General features: G+C 30.6%; 1 protein-coding gene across 1 annotated transcript in view; it reads right to left on the bottom strand.

Moving 5' to 3' along the window:
- Positions 1–2977: 2977 nt before the first annotated feature.
- Positions 2978–13519, bottom strand: part of PSMD12 (proteasome 26S subunit, non-ATPase 12) — a 30613-nt gene continuing 20071 nt past the window's right edge. Inside the window, exons 6-11 of the mRNA XM_074260559.1 lie at positions 12733–12882; positions 12487–12621; positions 11562–11674; positions 9954–10128; positions 5655–5732; positions 2978–3870 (exon numbers count right to left, since the gene is read on the bottom strand). Coding sequence (XP_074116660.1) covers positions 3661–3870; positions 5655–5732; positions 9954–10128; positions 11562–11674; positions 12487–12621; positions 12733–12882 — 861 coding nt within the window. The 3' untranslated portion in view covers positions 2978–3660. The remainder of the gene's footprint in view (positions 3871–5654; positions 5733–9953; positions 10129–11561; positions 11675–12486; positions 12622–12732; positions 12883–13519) is intronic.

Below are 13519 nucleotides of genomic sequence, written 5' to 3'. Positions count from 1 at the left end.
ACACAAATAGATTGTGTTCATTTTCATCTTGTCCAATTTTTTGAATAACTGAATTTGTTTAGAATGAGTAGCTTAATTTCAACCAACATCTAATTTACATTTAGGTAGCAAAATGTCAAGGATTACTCCTAAATAATCAGCAAACTCATTTCTAATAGCTTATAATATATTTTGAGTTTTTTTTTCCTTTTTGACAATAGGAGTATTATTATTCAATTTACTTAGCATTGGAAACATAATTAAAAAAAAAAAGAATGTCAATTTAAAAAAAATATACACAAGAGGGGCAGCGAGGTGGTGCAGTGGATAGAGTACCACTGAAGTCAGGAAGACAGGCGTTCAGACACTTAACACTTCCTAGCTGTGTAATCCTGGGCAAGTAACTTAATCCCAATTGCCTGGGATGGGGGGAAATATACACAAGAAAGCAGAAGGGGTCTCAGAGAAATGGGGCAGAAATATTCCAGTTTAATCCAACCAACCTTTAATTAAGTGCCTACTGGGGATATTAAAACATAAATAAAAAACAAAACCTCAACCCTTGCTTTCAAGGGCTTACATTCTAGCAGGAGATGCAAAAAAGTAGAGATAAGGGAGACAACAACTAAAAACAAGGAGGATGAAGAAACACTTTTCTATTTGTATGAATTAATGTAGAAAGAAGCAAGAAGACAATTTACAGAATGATAACCAGGTAAAGAAAAGAAATCAGAGCTATGTAAGAACTCAGAACTTTAATCGGTTTATTGACTCATCTTGGTAGTAAAACTTCCTTAGCAAAAGAGGTCCAAGTAACAACATCCTGAAAATCTGAATGGACTAAACAGAAGTTAATGACTCTATGACATAAGAAATATTAAGATGAAATCAAAAGACTGAAAAAAATTAGAAAATATAGGGTACCTCATAGTAAAAACAAGAGACCTAGAAAACAGATAAAGGAGAAAAAACTTAATCATTGAATTACCTCAATGTTTTGATTAAAAAAAAAAAAAAAAGAGCCTAGATATCATATTCTGAAAAATCTTTTCTTTTAATAACATAGAACTTATTGTTAGCAATGAATTTTTAAATAACTTTATTTTCAAAATATGTGCAGATAGTTTTCAACATTCACCCTTACAAAATCCTGCATTCTAAATTTTTTAATCCCTCTCTTCCTCTCACCCACTCCCCTAGAGAGCAAGCAATCCAATATATGAAGCAATGAGTTAAAAAAAAATTAGTCAGAAAGGAAAAAGCCTCAAGTACTTTAGGAGACAATCCTGACCTGAGACTGTCAAATTTAGGCAAGCCTCACTGTTTGGAGAGGCCCATGATTAGAAGACTGGCCACCAACATAAATCTTTTTAAACAATTCAAGGATTTGAGTTGTGACATATTGTAAGATGTCAGCATGGATCTTTTGAAGTAATATGATAAAATGAAATAACTTGGAGGAAAAAACAGCTGACAAAAAAAAAAGCTGCAAAACATTTTCTTATGGGAAAAAATATTGAATAGAGGACAAAACACAAAATATATCTGAAATAAAATGGAGTTCTAGATATGAAAGTTATATTGCTTTTTATCAATTAGTAATAATTTTGAGTTTTTAAGCCATTCATTACTTTCCCACAATTTTTTTTCTTCACATGCTTTCTCCCCGATCCAATGATCTCAAAGCATTTAAAATATGAACTCTAAATTTAACATTTAGAACATGATAGATGAAGATAACTTTAAAATAAGTTATCTCATAGCAGGTTTAGAGAAAGCAATTATTATTAGAGAAGCATTTGTTGAAATTTGGAATTTTTAAAAAGTAGAAGTTAGGTAAAAAAGACTGGTGAGTTATATACCAGTTATTCTATATATTAATTGTAGATCTAATATGTTTCTATTTTTAAAATAAGTCTTTTCCCCTCTCTATGAATGCTATTGATAAAAGACAAGGCCCAACATCTAAGATTTAAATTTTTTTTTTTTTTTTTTTGGAACTTTGTGTAAAAAGTATCAGTTGGGAATGAGCAATGATAAGAGTATAATGAAAAGAAATTACAATGAAAAAAAATTACATCTGGTCAAACATAGGCCAAGTATGGTAAATTTCATGGAAAGTCCCTTTGTCAGAGGAATGGATTAAAAAAAAGGGAGTCTATGACAATCCCAATAGACCTAAGATGGAAAATGCCATCCACAACCAGAGAAAGAACTACAGAGACTGAATGTGGATCAAAACATAGATTTTTACATTTTGTTTTTTCTTTCTTGTGGTTTTCCCCTTTTCTTCTGATTTTTCTTTCACAACATGAATAATAAGGAAATATTCTCAAAATGATTGTACACATATAGCCTAAGTCAGATTTCTTTCTGTCTTGGGGAGAAGAGAAATAATGGAGGAAGAATCTTACAAAAATGAATGTTGATAGTTATCTTTATATGTGATGGGAAAAAATAAAATGCTATATATTAAGAAAAAAAGGGAGGAGTCTATGTACTTCAACTACAAGTACAAAATGCCCAAGGCCAAAAGATGTTGCACTTTCTATCATTTTCACTCAACACATCTACAAAATGATTAATACTGACTTTATTTTTAGTGCCAGTGTGAATTCTTGATGTTTTGGAGCTTGTCATCTTGTGTGAATTTTAAGTGATAACAGATGTTACAAATATGACAAATGCATACAATTTTCAATAAAATACAGTACTTCATTATAGTCACACTAACTCAGAGCACTAATGTGATTGCAATCTTAAAATTACACAGTCCAGGATTATCTAAAAACCTCTAAATGGAAAATGAATACAAAGCACTGCTCCTATCAATTAGTCTCCAAGTGTTTGGAAAATTATAAGAACAATAAAAACAGGGCCTAATTTGAACCCTGAAGAGGAAAAACACCCAAGACCAACAAACAAAAATAATGTTACATTAAAAGTAGTTCAATAAGGTAGGATTGAACACGACTCAAACTGTGTGAACATGCCAATACCATCATATGATTTATTAATTTCAAACAACTGGTCAGGACAATGTAAGAGAAGTCCAAATGACTGAATGGTAAATCTAGTTGGTGTGCAAGGATACAGTCAAGGAGGTCTTTAACATAATTGTTGAATAACTGTTGAACATAGGCTTAATCAGGGAGCCCAGTACAACTACAAATCTTACATTCATGTAAGTCACTTTAAAAACATTATCTGTATTGCGTTTTAATTCAGTCTTATGACTTTGCCAGATGATACATTTTACTTTATAAAAACACTTGCCAAATCATTATCACAATTAATTTTCAGAAACAGAAGAAACCATGAAAAGTAAAAAAAAAAATGCATATACTATTTTTTATTATGGTTGTTAGCTGAATGAAAACAAATGGTAAACTGCTAAAAGGATTTTTAACAATAGAAAAAGATTTTTGAGTAAGTTACAACACAATTTTGATTAAACAATACAGTGTGTATTATATTCTTGCATCAAATGCAAAAGCAAAGTTAAACAATTAGAAATCAAGGAAATGATGTTCAAATAATGTCTCATATTTTTACTCGTTTTATATTTCAGACTAGGAAGTGGGGAGTAAGAGAGGAAAAACCCAACAGGTACACTGTAATAATAGTCTTTATGCCCTCCAATTGTAATGCTTTCTTAAAAGCTTTAAGGTATTGAATCCCTCATTGTAGATTATGTATCATCTCCTCCTTTGCTATGAGATGTGTGGTTTTGTTAACTAGAGACATCAGTGAGTTCAGTTTCTGAGACCAGTCATTTAGTAAGTTATTTGGGTCCTTCGGTCTTTGGAAGTTGATAATTCCTGCCAACCTGTCTACTTTAGCAAAGATGGTCTTATTGACTACTAAGTTTGAAAGAAACGCTTCTGATTCCTGCAAAGAAAAAAAGCAAAATTATCATTACAAGCATGTAAATAAAATTCAACAAAAACAACTTATAAATTGACACAGATAACTAGTGTAGTTAGGATGTATCATTACTAATATGCAAATACTGAAATCCTGAATCAGTCTTTTAAATATGAAAATAGACAATCCCTAGTCTTATAACTTAATCATGAAGATTATAGGGACTTTATAGTTCGTGTAGCTGAACTGTCAATCAAAAACAGTTAAACTTTCTCTCTTTGAAAGATAGCCATCTATTATTTGCTTATAAACTTCAGGTGATTACTGTTTCACAGAACAACTCATTTCCCTGCTTGACAGTCTAAATTTAAAAAAAAAAAAAAAAATTTCCTTTACTGAGCTAAAATATTCCTCTTCCTATCTACCCATTAGCAGTTCCAGTACTACCCTCTGAGGCAAGGTAGAAAAAATGAAACCTTGCTTTCCACATGAGATCTTTTCAAATATTTGACAATAGTTGGTTTCTCCCTAAGTCCCTTCTATGCACTGGCAGAAAAAAGATCCTTAGTTATTTTAATTGTTCTTCATAGTTTCCAATTGCTTCCTCTTAAAATGTGATGCCCCCCCACATAAGGCCTGATTTGTACATGCTATCCTTATTCTTAACCTCTCTGATTTGCTATTAATATAACCTATAATCAAATTAGCTTCCTGAAAAGATACTCCCCCAAGATATCTATTGATAGAAGTGATAACATTTTAAGAAACCATGATGGGAGGAATGGAAGAGTAGGGAAAAACATTTGGTGAGAATAATGTAGAATGAGATAGTTAGAAATAAACTTTTATTTATGTTCACTCACTGTCAACTAAAACCCCTGGGTTGTTTTGACAAAACTATAAGCAATCTAGGCTTCTCAGTCTATGTTTGTACAATGTATTTATTGTATTAGCCTAAATCAGAAGTATCAAAACATGTAGCTCACATGAGGTTAAAAATAATTCTGAGTGAAGAGCAAACCACATTAAAATGTAATTGGGAAATATTTAACAAAATAAATGAAAATATATTAAAAACAGATGTTAATATAGTGTTTTTCTAAGTCCACATGCAGCCCAAATGGGATCCTTATATAGTCATCCTCACTTCTATCTGAGTTTGAAACTGACAAAATCACCAATAAATTTTTTTTTTAACAAATTCTGTTTTAATTTCAACTTCAATTAAGTAAAAATCTAGGTAAAGTACAATAATTTATGAATTTGTTATATTATTTACATCATTCATCTACTAAAATTACTATATATATATATATATATATGTATATATAAAAACTCAAATTTCTAAACCAACTTAACTTTCAAGTCACTCAATACATTTCCGAACACTATACCTAAATAGCAATTTTAATTTCTACAAATAATACCCAAGAGTAATTTCAACATTTGGGTTAATCTTTGGCTACAAGTCATCTCAGATAAATTCCCTAACTCAAATTTTATATAAAAAAGATCAAGTTTTCATTTAAAATTCAAACTACATTGAATGTTATTTAGTAAGTGTGATACAACAGAAAGAATAATTGAAGTCAGAGAACCTAGTTTTAAAATCGCCTCTGCCATTTACTACTTGATATGACTTTCCCTCAGTCATTTAAAACTTTCTGGTCCTCAGTTTCCTCATCTGTAAAATGAAAAGATTGGACTAGGCAACTTCTAAGATATCTTGCCAATAAATCTGGGATCTGTTTATATATAAATTATATAAACAGGAATGGCCTAATTGGGAACAATTAGTTAGTACTTACATCAACAGAAAGATCCAGAAGTTGAGCCATCCGCTTCATTGTTATCCTGGTATAGTACTTAGCCATTATCCTAATATTCTGAGGCCAGGGTAGGAGATGAGAGAAAGGAAATAAGTCTTGGGGTTATATTGGATAAAAACGAATTTATCTAGACATCTAGGATAATGGTTAAAAACCAGCTTTATCATAGGGAAATTTTATTTCAAACTGCTTAAAATCATTATTTTTGAAAATTCAACAGTAATAATGTTACTTTAAGCTCCAATTTAAATGTACATTCAATAAATTAAAATGACAATCATATTATGGGGGGGAAAGTGTTAAGTCTAGCACAATGAAACTAACTAATAAAATTTCAACTACAGAAACCAAAATATGTTTAAATGTAATTTACAAGTTATTGTATTTAACTTTAAATACAACTCCTTGTCGATATAATATCCATCAAGTAAAAAAAAGTATCTAAATATATATCATACAATATGCTAATGTATATACAGTAAAACATTCTATCTTCCTATTCCTGAAACTTAGAAATAAATGGGTCTATTAATGTAAAACTCTGATAGTAGGGGAAAAAAAAAGTCTTTTCATGGATATCACAAATCTGAAGATGAAGTATAGTCTGTAAAATGCCAATTAAAACAGTATAGATATCCAAAAGTTGATCTGAAATGAACAACCTTTCTCCTTGAAAAATCCCAAATTATAGTGGTGTATATATATTATTTTAGATAAGAATTTTGATGTTTCTTTTATAATAGTAATCATCATACATATGTACTTGTACTGATGCTAAGGTGATACATAATGCCTAACCTGGATCAGATAAAATTTGGACTGAGCTGGATTTTCTACTTAAGTTTTTTTTTTCTGTCAGTTTAGTGCTACATTTTATAGGATACACAAATGTTTTGCTCTTTTGCTGTGTTTTAATTCTTTGATTTTTAAGAATGGATGTGTTAAGGTGTAACTCTTGAAACAGCATATTTGAGTGATCATTAGAAAGACTCCAATAGTTCTTGGTGTGAGGAAGTTAAGAGTTTCAAAGGATTTATTCAAATATATAATAAAACTGCAACAGTCACATGAAATTACTGAGGAAAAGTGTGGTGAAAAACATGAAATAAATCAGGAATCAACAAACTATTGATCAAAACAGCCCAATCAGCCCCTAGCAAACAAGTAAAGATTCTCAAGGGAACTAGGAAAATGGAGGGGTTATTACTGATTCCTTTAATGCAGTATAAACTTACTGAAGTTGGAAGATTATCCAGAAGACTAAGAAATCACTTAATCACTGCTTTAAGAAGACCTATTTATTATGGAGAAGACAATACAAAGACTAGACTAAGTTTGAAGGAAAAAGAAGCTTTTTATTGTTGAAATTCACTTTTTCATTTAAGGCTGTAAATATATTTGACACCAGTGTTAGAAATAGATGAGATAAGCCTGTAAGATCTAGGCATATTCTTAAGATCATAAAACATCCACCCCAAACAAAGTTTTGGGCATTTGACTTTCAGTGTGACAGGAAGTTGTCAAAATTTAGGGAAAAATAAACTAATAAGTATACTAAGAAGAATTATTCCATAATTACAGAAAATTTTAAAGACAGAATATTTTAAAATGACCTTGAACCATGCCACATGTCACAAAAGATTAAGAAATTTATCCAAGAGGCAGAGATGAAAATGTTTCACTGATGTGAGACCTGACTGACTCGCCAATCTTCTGAAAACCCATGGGTTATAACCAAGACTATATATGGAATATTGGACTATTCAAAGGTATGCTTAAAGTGTGAAGTGATAAAAATGTGGTTTCATGTGGTTTCAAAAATAGTGCCATAGAAAGTGGATGTAACATTCAACATTCTAAAGGTGTGTAAAGCTGTAAAAAAAAAGTTATAATTTACTGTTTCAGTGAATGTTTTTGGTGCAGTTAATATGCACCTGACAATAAAATTTCCTTTCCCATTTCTTTTTCTCGTTTCACATCATGCAAGTTCTTTTTAAAAGGTCATATAATTGCTTCCCCATTACTATCTTTAGAGTCCAGGGCATAAATTTCCAAAATATTTATTAAACATATGATACTACCCTATGGGCTAAAAATACAAAAAACTGGAGCAGCCAGATGGCATAATGGATTATGTGGCAACAGCCTGGAAGTCAGGAGGGTGTGAGTTCAAATCTGGCCGCAGATACTTAACACTGCTTAGCTGTGTGATCCTGGGCAAGTCACTTAACCCTAATTGTCTCAGCAAAACAAACAAATAGATAAAATAAAGACATAAAAAAGTGAAAATCATATATAGTTCTTGGATCACTAGGACCTTAAAATCCTATAGGGGACATAAAATATGTATTTAAGTCAGAATGATAAAGATCCAAATAAACATGATACAAAATATTTGAGATGGAAAATAAGAGGAAAGTAATGAAAAATGAGATTGATGAAAAAAATCCAATTTGTAATAGCACAAAGAAGATCAAGATTTTTGGTTAAACTATAGTCATATGAAAAAATATTCTAAATCACTACTGACTAAAGAAATGAAAATTAAAACAATTCTGAGGTATCACCTCACACCGCTCAGATTGCCTAAGGTAACAGAAAAGATAATGCTAAATGCTGGAGAGGATGTGGGAAAGCTGAGATAGTAACGCATTGTTTGTGAAGTTGTGAACTGATTTAGTCTATTCTGGAGGGCAATTTGGAACTAACAAAGGGTTTATCAAACTATGCATATAGTTTGATCCATCAATGTCTCTACTGGGTCCAAAGAGATCATAAAAGAGGGGAAAGGACCCACAAGTGCAAAAATGGTTGTAGTAGCTCTTTTTGTAATGACAAAGAATTGGAAGATGAGTAGCTGTCCACCAACTGGGAAATGGCTGAATAAGTTATGACAAATTAAAGTAATGGAATATTATTTGTTTTATAAGAAATGAACAGACTGATTTCAGAAAAGCTTGAAAAGACTTATATGAACTGCCACAATGTAAAAGGAAAACATTGTACACAATAACTACAAGATTATATGATGATCAATTATGACAGGCTTAGCTCTTCTCACCAATAGAATGATCCAAGGCAATTCCAATAGATGGAAAAAACCAACTTTACCCAGAGAGAAAACTTTGGAGACTGATTCTGGATTGAATTCGTATTATTTTCACCTTTTTTTTGTTTGCTTTTTTTTTCTTGTTGGTTTTCCCCTTTTGTTCTGATTTTTCTTTCCCATTATGACTAATATGGAAATATATTAAAAGTAATTGTGGGGCAGCTAGGTGGCGCAGTGGATAGAGCACAAGCCTTGAATTCAGGAGGACCTGAATTCAAATTTGATCTCAGACACTTAACACTTCTTAGCTGTGTGATCCTGGGCAAGTCACTTAACCCCAGCCTCAGGGGGGAAAAAAAAAAGTGATTGTATCTATATCAGACTGCTTGTTGTCTTGAGGAGGGGGGAGATAAGGAAGGGAGGGAGAAAAATTTGGAACTCAAAAATCTTACAAAATTGAATGCTGAAAATCATCTTTATATGTACTTGAAAAAATGAAAAAAAGATTTTTGGTTAAAATATATTATAGTTCTAAGTGGCAGTAAAAAAATGAGTCTATGATTTGCACCTAAAATCTACATACAGTCATATCTACCTATTTCTCTAGATATTCATTCTTTACATGTGGTATCCTGGAAGAAGAGTCATATTCCTTTCAAGTTTCTCTGAATGACCTGCCCTAATTATTTTGAAAAATATTCATTTTCCATAATGGCATACAAATGTTTTGTCCATATGAGAAAATGCTGTGAAGTAAACCTCTGATACATGGTTTTTATAATTGTTAAAAGAAATCCATTCTTTAAGAAACATTCCTCTATTTTAAATTATGTGGATTTTGAAATTCTGGAAGAATTACCCCCTCCCAAAATGACTAGAGCAGCTTTAGCTTTTAAAAATCCAAAATTAGAAGAAATATGAAACATTTAAGATTAATATATGTGTGCTCTCAGGAACAAAGATAGATCATTTGAATATGCAATAAACTTTATACATTACTATCACGCAAGATGAAGCCCCTAAAATTATAACAGAAATGAAGGCATTGTCATCTTATCAAACTCAAAGCACTAAATATTTTAGCTGAAACTTCGTAAGGGAGAACAGAAGACGAGTTAATATGACTCATTTTTGCTAGGACCACACACACAAAAATTACAATTTACAGAGTAAGAATTAAAAATCATCAAATCTTTTATATAGGGTGAAAAAAATTGCCATGTACTTACATGTTCCACAACCCTGTTTTTCAAATCTTTCCATCTTTTTTCACCTTCCTCAGTGTAACCAAAAACATCTGTTGCCGGACTCTCAAGAGAACCTTCTCTTAATTCCTTTCCATAATCCTCAACTAGTGTGGTCCAACGCATCAATTCCATAGTAGTAAAAAGCTTTAAAAGATCCCTGTTGATAATTTGAAACATTTATCATTTTAAACCACAAAAAAATTACCTTTGGTAGGACTGAGGGCAAGCCCCCTAGTTTTAATAATATAAAAAAAAATTAAAAACTATCAAGATCATTCTACTTATTTGGTTTTTATTCACAAGAAAATATAAATTGCTATTTTCCCTGATCTATTACTATTCTTTTCCTACACAATAATTAGCCATAAGCCTTTTATTCATCAGTTTTCTAATATGAACTCTTACTATAAATGCAATATTAAAGTCAAATTTTAAGTTTGTACAAAAAAATATTTTTAGAGCTCATTTCAGTATTTCAATACATCACAAACACTTTAAAATATTAAGTGCAAAGTTTTAATTAGTTAAATAAGGTCTCTAAAGAGCTCTTAAAAGTTATTAATTGATAAATAAATTTATAAATGAAGTATCTTATTTATTTCCCTTAATTTCTATCACAAAGTCCAAACATTTTACTATATACGTACTAATACTGGGTAAAAAAGGAAACATATGGGCTTATTTTCTAAATCACTTAAGTATTTTCAATATGTTTACTTTAGAGAGACAAATAAAACATTGTTATTTTGTTCTAAGCCAATTAAACTTTCAAAACAGCATGGGAAGCTGAGAGCATGAATGTAGGAAGAGAACATGGCAATCAGAGAGTGATGCAAAATCAAGAGAAAAATACTCCATGATTACAAATTACAAAAAAAAGTGGTTAAGAGGTGGCTGAATTTGGATTAATTTCAGTGTTATTTACTTGTTTTTAGGACATGTCAAATTATTCATGATCTTATTTCACGTTTTCTTGGCTACTGGAGCAATTAGCCATTTCCTTCTCCAACTCATTTTTAGATAGCTAGTAAATATCTGAGGCTGGATTTGAATTCAGAAAAGAAGTTTTCCTGACACTATGTCATCTACATGTCCATTAACTCTAGTAAAGAATCCTGATTATGGAGAAGAAAGAATATAACATACTGCCTTTCTGAACTGCAGATATGGAATACATTGTATGCTACTCTGTCACCTGGTTTGATTGTTTTCCTTTGTTAGAAAAGTGTTCAATGTAGGAGGAGGGGAAAAGAGGAAAAGATAATCATACAATTACACACACACACACACACACACACACACACACACACACACACACACACACACACACACACATTTTCTCTACAGAAAACAGAGATTTATTATTTTATTATGTGACTAGTACACAGGCTCATAGGCTCATATCAACCAGAAGTAAGCAAGGCAGAGTCATGCTTTTTCCCTACCCCTAAAGCCATCTTTTTTTTTTTTTTTTTTTTTTTTTTTTTTTTTTTTTTTTTTTTTTTTTAAGGAAAACAAAACCAAAAACATACTAGTGTTCTGTTAATAGGCAGTGTTAAGGCATAGTGTATTGTTACAAAATATACTTACTTATACTTGGGAATTTCTTCTAATTTTTTGTCACTGCTTATTCGGTGAACCAAATCCGACTGTTCATTGTCAAAGGGGGACAGAATAACATAAAGAACTACACTCTTCAGAGCCTAGAAAAGGTAATTAATTAAGTCCTTAAAAAATATGTAAGTTAAACTACAGCCATATGTTACATACTAAAAAAGCGCAATTCCACTTTATATACAAGTCAAATGACTATATGACTTAAGTAGGAACTGAAATTCTGAAATTGCATTTACAGATTATTGTAACCCTTTAAGTCCTTATGCAGTTCTTTTTACATGAAATTTAATACTTAATTCCAAGAGGGTATTATTTAGTCTGCTCCTCTTCAACTGGTAGCTGTCTATAATAGGTTTTGTGATTTATTTATTGGATTTATCACAGAACCTGACTTGTGTACTTTAGAATTGTGAGGGAAAGTTTCTTTTTAAAAAAATTAACTAAATAAACAATACTGTAGAGAACATATCTAATTTAGGAATATTTTAAAAAGACAACTTTCAAGAAATTATATAAATGCTGACAATTGCAATTAGATGAAAGTTGTGCCAGCAACAGAGTATGCACATATATGTTATGTATATATATATATATATATATATATATATATATATATATATATATATATATATATATATATATATATATATATATATATATATATATGTTATGTATATGTGTGTAAATTAAATTTTATTTCTTTAAAAGTAGTCCATGATGTTATCTGGCCATTAAACATGTTAGTCTAAATCAGAAACCACGATAGACTTTCATATGTAAATTACTACCAGATAATTGCAGAAAAAGTGATGAAAAGGCTAACATTTAGTTCTACTTAAACTAAAGTCTAACATATTACAACAAATAGCAATACAATTTCATATAATAATAATCTTACTTGTTGCCACTTTTCACTTTCAGCTTGGATACAAGGAGTATCATATATAGCTCTGTAGTGCTTACAGATGGACAAATAGGAACCTTCATGTTGATCCAGTTGAATCATTAAATTATAGTATTTCAACTTTAACTTCTGGAGGGAAAAAAAAACCCAACAACCCATAATGAATAAGATTTCATGGACTATTCTACTGAAGAATTTTAAAGTTAAGAATGTAAATGTAAGTAGGGGAAAATAACTTACTTCTGTATTATCTTCTTGAAAGAATTTGGTGTTAATTTTTTTGCTTATGATTTGAGTACGAATGTAATCCTTCACAGCTAGGCAAAGTCTCATTTGCTCCAAGATAAATTCCACTCTCTCTTTCTTTTCCATGGATCCATAAGTTTCCACCTGGGTGAAGAAGTAATTTTTCAGAGAAATTACTTGGCTATATTTTAAAAAAATAATCACTTAATGATATTTTTAAAAATAATATAATTGAATTAAGAAGGAACAGATATAAATAATTGTTCTTACCAAGTAATATTTGAAACTATGTTGGGTACAGTACAAAATTAAATTTATCATGGTTAGCAATATCTATACACTAAAACATGAAAACAAAGATGCCATTTACTTAATTTGGTTTTTGTGACCTTTTTATCTAAATAAAAATGGTTGTTCAAGACAAATGAATTGATATAGTTCACAGGGCATCCAACATTTTAAAAGCTTTGCTCAATAACATTATTTGCATTACTGGAATCTTCAGAATTATCTAAATCATCCAGGATTAAACAAACTTTATCACCCAGGATTAAACAAACTTTAATGTGGACATCTGGTTTACGTGATTACTACAACTTCTCTTGTGTGTCTGTTCTTTTGTTCAACAAATTTAATTATATTTAAACTACATGCATGTATGGAGATATTAAGATAAAGGACACACGGTTCATCAAGGACCTTAAAATCACTGTTGATGAATGTGTAATTTATCAGAACCACACAATAAGCAAGTAGATAGGAAAAGTACCTATTGTTGAAT

Source organism: Sminthopsis crassicaudata, chromosome 4 (assembly GCF_048593235.1).
Source record: "Sminthopsis crassicaudata isolate SCR6 chromosome 4, ASM4859323v1, whole genome shotgun sequence".
Lineage (NCBI taxonomy): Eukaryota > Metazoa > Chordata > Mammalia > Dasyuromorphia > Dasyuridae > Sminthopsis > Sminthopsis crassicaudata.
Note: the sequence above shows the minus strand (reverse complement) of the source record. Positions and strands in the feature narration are given on the sequence as shown.